The 6000-nt window shown below is 46.8% G+C and overlaps 1 protein-coding gene across 1 annotated transcript in view; it reads right to left on the reverse strand.

Moving 5' to 3' along the window:
- FAT1 (FAT atypical cadherin 1) overlaps nucleotides 1–6000 on the reverse strand; it is a 109945-nt gene that overhangs the window by 9797 nt on the left and 94148 nt on the right. Inside the window, 4 exon segments of the mRNA XM_080660559.1 lie at nucleotides 1444–1554; nucleotides 1947–2100; nucleotides 3737–4199; nucleotides 4839–4996. Coding sequence (XP_080516685.1) covers nucleotides 1444–1554; nucleotides 1947–2100; nucleotides 3737–4199; nucleotides 4839–4996 — 886 coding nt within the window.

Genomic DNA, 6000 nt, shown 5'->3' on the forward strand with positions numbered 1-6000 from the left:
CTGCCGAGAGAGCCGAGGATGAGGAGCGACCTGCGCTGTGTGAGTCCGACTATGGCAGGCCTAGAACTCTTGGAGACCAAGGACTAATCTGATCCCTTCTTAATAACGTAAGTAAAATCAAACCGATAACAACCCAAAACACACCAACCGCAAGGATAACTACAACCAGAAACCTCCCGGGGAGCAATTAATCATTTGTGTCATGCTTGGTGCATCTGGGAGAAAACCACGAGGTCAAGCCCATATTTAACTGCCACGTTGCTGGGATGCAACAGGTGACTAAATCAAACGCATTGGTTGGTTGTTTCTATTCTGATCCAGACATTTATAATGTGCATTTTGATACGTGGTAAACTGTAAACCGTTCTAATAGGCTTAGATTAAATTTCTAAGAAAAATCCTCCCAGAGGGGATTATGCGAGTTCCATAAAACACACGAAAAGCTAGAAAACTCGGTTTTCCGTTTGTCAGTGTTTCTCCCTGTTGAACACCCCACAGCTCCTCACCCTTACAGCATGGTTCACATCTGCACCTGTGCAGATGGCCCTGGTGCTTCTCAAACCCTTCCTCCTTTAATAAAATGCTTCTACTTCCTCCCCCCGTACTGACCTGGCATTAGAGTTTTGACTACTGAGACATATTTGTCCATGATATTAAGTATTGATGGGTTAGAATTAGGAAAGTTATCCTATGAACTAAGACGATGTGACCGGTGGCAAAATTCAAGGTTACAACCTCGACTAGACCAAACCCACGTGGGAATACCTACAAGCAGGTCGCACTTAAGGCCTATGGTCAAGGCTCATCTAAACGGGCATTTACGAGGAACATTCATTGAGTCATTTTTTAAAAAACTGAACTGATAAAAAGTCTAAGGTGAAATGGCATCTGGAACAAAATCTACCTCCTTCCAGGTTTACAACAAGCACCTCAATGCCTCATTTTTCTTCCCTGGAAAACAAGGATCACCCCTTAGGATTATGGCAAGGATTACGAAAGATAATGAGAGAGCTGGAAAAGGTTCCTAGATGCTGGAAAAGGTTTCCAGATGCCATACAAGTGTCAGTTATAGCATGTTATGAAAAAAGGTCCTTATTGCCATCCTCAAAGACAGCAGACCATAGGTGTCTGCTTAAAAAACATAATCATCTCACTCATGCCACAAACATCTACTTCCTGCAAAAAACCCACACCTAATTTGTTTATACATATCTTGAAAGTATGGAAGTAGGTTTTTTTAAGAATTATATTATATTCATTTGCTCGTTTTTTGTGTTGTTTTTTTTTAAATTAAGAACAACAAGATAATTTACATCACGAGCTAATAAGAGAACGATCAAATTCTGAAGCAACAGTGTCCAAACTACTAGGGTGTATTGGCATCTGCTAATCCATGTGACATTACAGAGAGCTGGAAATGACGTCATGAACGAGGGCACTTACCTTTCTCCCCTGAAGCCTGAGTCGCACTGACAGACGGCGCCGTCCAAGCTGTCGAAGCAGGTCCCACCGTTTCTGCAGGGCTGGTCCTTGCAGTACGGACTAAGCTGGCACCTGAGGAACAAGGAGCAGGTGTGAACCGGACCCTCCTACCGCCCATACGTCCCGCAAGGCAGAACCAGGTGTGTTACACGCATGATCACCTTTAAAATGCTTTTAGATACCACAATCTATATACACAAAAGCCTAAGTGACTGTTACGACAGAACAACGGGAATGACCACAATTACTGGTCACTATGATGTGCACTGAGCAGGCAGGCAGGCAGGCGGTTAGGAGCGAGCGGTCCCGGATTGCGAGAGGGATATCCGACTGACGGTTTAGGGTCCCGGGATGCGGGAGGGTGCAGGCTGGGCTGAGGGACACCACCCCCCAAGCCCCGTGCACGAATTCCATGCACCAGGCCTCTAGTTAATTATAAAGCTAAGAAAGAAGAATATACCTACCTCTGTCCAGTGTATAGCCCTCTACACTGGCAGATGAAGTCTCCATTGTCCACAAGGCAGGTACCGCCGTAAAGGCAGGGGTTGGAGGAGCAGGGGTTGACGCTCACCTCACAATAGGTCCCGATGTACAAGGCATTGCATTTGCAGTAATAACCTGCATCAGCGCGAGGGAACAAAAACGTCCAGTCACTCAAAAACTCAACCTACACGCCTTAGGACATTGGTGTTGTTTTTGACTTTTATGTTTAGGTGAAGATTTAGTTCTCTAGACCTGTAAAAGCTAGGACCATTCCCATCCCCTCTAGGTAAAACGCTGGGTAGATCCACAAGCTACTGCGGGTAGAACCAAAACACGAAGAACGAAAGCGAGAACTCATCATGAGCTTTAGTTCCTCAAGATGTAAGGTGACTGGGCCAAGCTCACGGGACGGGGAAAAGGTAGTCCTGTATCTGGGTGGCCATTGGGTGGACAACACTTAGTACTTAACATCGCAATTTACTTGCAGCTCACAAGCTTTTATGGATTAAATGAGATAGCAATAAATGAAAAAGTACTCTGAAAACTATAAACTACCACTTTAAGAAAGGTGGTCTTCGCGTTTGTATAAAGGAGCAAAGACAAATGCCAGACTCCTCATTCTGTGAAGACTGCGACGGCGGGAACTGTGGAGGCCACTTCCAACCCCGGTCTTTGGGGAAGACGCAGGACCGCACTTGCCACGGCGCCTCTGGCGCTGGCCGTGGCCGTGGGATTTTCTTCGGCCGCAGGAATGTGGCCCTTTGGGCTCGGAGCTGTAGAGCCACTGTGCCGTCTCCCAGTTCCCTTCCTGCTGCTGCGGTGATTTCAAGAAAATGCCTCTCTCGGTCCCGCCCCCGACGACAGTGAGGACAGCCTCCTTGGACGCGTGATGGGAGCGCCAGAGGCACTGTTCCGCGTGTTGCTGTGGGGATAGCCTGGCCTTTGCATCTGGACTGCAGGCTCGTTCCAAAGAAAACAGCAGAAAGCAGGTCTTCTGAAATCCCACTTGATGAAAGCGTTATTCTGATTTTTGCTCTGTTCATTACACAAAGCTCTACTTCTTGGGCACGGCGACTGTCATTTTCATAACCGTGCTCTGTTACCGGTAAGTGGACAAACGGGTCTAGGATGCAGAAGCCTGACCTCCACTAGGCCAGGGCTTCAAAGACAGGGATGGCGCAGTAAGGCCTCTGGGAAAGCAGCCCCCCCACCTACAGCTGGCAGGACCAGCAGCCCTGTGCTGGGCCATCGGGTGAGGGGGGCACGCAAGGAGAACTAAGCGGTGCCCCTTCTAAATCCCACTGGGTCCATGTCTGGGTTTGGAAGGAGCGTTCTGAATTAGCTGTGGTCCCAGGTGCGGGACGAGACGTGACTGCAGGAGCCCAGCAGGCAGCCACCGCTCCTGTCAGACCCGCTGCTTTGCTCTCCTGTTTATAACACATACGCCTCGATTCCTACCCTGATGCAAGACCTGACCACAGGATTGGAATAAAGAGGAAAACCAGCCCTAGCTGGTTTGGCTCAGTGGATAGAGTGTCGGCCTGCGGACTGAGCGGTCCCGGGTTCAATTCTGATCAAGGACACATGCCCAGGTGGCGGGCTCAATTCCCAGGAGGGGGCATGCTGGAGGCAGCCGATCAATGATTCTCTCATCGTTGAAGTTTCTAACTCTCTCCCTCTCCCTTCCTCTCTGAAATAAAAAATGTATTTTAAAAACAAATCGAGGAAAACGAAACCACATGTAACATTTGAAAGCTGACGCGAAGCCTACCTCCCGCAGGTGAGGGATTGCAAACGCCTCCGTTCTGGCAGGGGTTACTGGAACAATCTTCCGTAGCCGTCAGTACGCACCCAGGAGACACGTCCACCCAATCTTCAATGTGGGCGTGGCTTCTGGGTTTGTGATTTAAAGGGAGCTCCTGCCCATTCAAATAAATGGAGTCCATGCAACCCCGGAAACCATTGCCGACTTGGGGGCTCCTCCCGTGCCTCGTGCCTTGCTGACGGACGTGGCCACCGAAGAACACGTGGTTATCCAGGTTCAGGGTTTTCAGAGTCCCCGGGGCCGTGCCCGACGCGGTGTGGACCTGGTCCAGGACCAGTCGAGCGTAGTTGCCGTTCACCTCCAGGGACACCGCGTGCCACAGCCCGTCGTTGACCTGGATGCTCTGAACAGACACGATGCCAGGGCCGCTCCCGCAGTCAAACTTGTACTGCAGTCTTCCGTTATGAATCTACGGTAGAAACAGGGACGGTTCACGTTACTCTCATAGAATCTCCGATTACAGCCTCTGATCAAACATCTGGGGGAGGGGTATGTGGGCAATTGGATGCAGAAACGTAGGGAGGCCTTGGGTTTAAGTATTACAGACCCCACGCTCATGTGTGCCTTGTACACATCATGGCAGACCTCTGGGGATACAGCGTTCAGTTGTGAAGTGCACATCCAAAAAGCATCAGGGAAGGGACTAATAATCAACAGGTAACTGAACAACCACCCAAAATAGCACTGAATTATATCAAAAGTCAAAAGCTAATCACACTTAAGGAAACAGTAAGGGTGGGCACGATAATGATCACTTGAAGCTTAGGTAGGCTCCCTCTTCACAGTAAGATGTAATAGCACTTGGAGTTTAAATGTTGACGGTCACTGTGTACCTAAAAATGTTTGTAAGCCACAGAAGTCAGTCTCTAAGCTACTGCACAGCAAAAAGAGCTTTTCAGCCCACAGTCAAAGCCTACGAGGTATCAATGAACTATTTGTAGGAGGAATTCAATCATTTTATTTTATTTTTTTCAAAAATGGACAATCTGAACATAAAGTGGAATACATGTTTTTAAAGCCTTCCACAGTCTGAGGCACAGACACGAACCTCCAAGATGCTGTAGTCGGTGCCGCGGGCATACATCACGACCGCGTGCGAAGAATACGTCCGGAGCCTCATGGTCAGCTTCATCTCCAGCTTGCTTTCCATTTCCTTCAGCCGGTATTTCACAAAGCTGTTTCCAGTAAATGTTACAGATGAACTGCCTGTGAATCACAGCGAGGAAGAATGAATCAGAACCAAGCTGAAGCATATTTTAAACGTGCGATTTCATCCGCCCAGAGACTGACCCGATTTTTCATTTAAGATTAGAACATTATCAAGTTGAATTCAGTGGGAAATGTCTAGTTGCTTAATAAACGGCATAGCGTGACTGGGTCTCCTTTTGGAAGAGATGAGACTACTGCATCAAAAAAATGAATTCTGAAATACTTAAATACTACAAGGCATGTTGGGAAAATATTTACATATCCTCGAGGTGGTTTGGGAAACCTTCTGAAAGAAGATATAAAACAATCCCGATTCTCCAAAATGATGAAAATACTATCCATCTCCAAGATGGAAATTGTTATGTAAAATTACGTACAACTGACAAAACAGAAATTAAATTTGAGTAAAAAAAGATGCTGTTAAACAAATAAAAATGTCAATATTATACAGAGAGCAGATAATGTTAACATGCAACACACACACAGCTCCATACGTGAGTACAAGAGACAGACAAAATAACCCAGACACCCAGGCAGAGAGTGCGAACAGGCCGGTCACAGGAGGGAAGACGCTCACGTGCAACGAACACAGGAAAAGACAACTTTCACAAGCAGCCAGGGAAATGCAAGGTAAAATCATCAGGTCATCATTTCATGCCCATTAGAAGCGGGTATTTATTTTTCAATTGAAAACCTTTACTATTGGCAAGAGAGTGGGGAATGGGACCTTCACACAGGACTGGGAGAACTAGAAAGTGGTATAACTTTTTGCGACACGAACATAATGGCACATTTAAAAACTTTAAGTGTAGTTAGTCGTTGACATAGTCCTAGTTTTGGAAACGGAAGCACCAATATGTAAGGATGCTAACTAAGGATGCCTTTTTTAGCAGAAGAAAACTTTTTAACATCCTAAATCTCTGCACATAAGGAAACTGTAGAACGAACGATAGGAGACACTATATAGCTATTAAAAAGCATCAGGTTTACTTACACACAGC

This window comes from Plecotus auritus (genome assembly GCF_963455305.1).
Source record: "Plecotus auritus genome assembly, chromosome: 3".
Lineage (NCBI taxonomy): Eukaryota > Metazoa > Chordata > Mammalia > Chiroptera > Vespertilionidae > Plecotus > Plecotus auritus.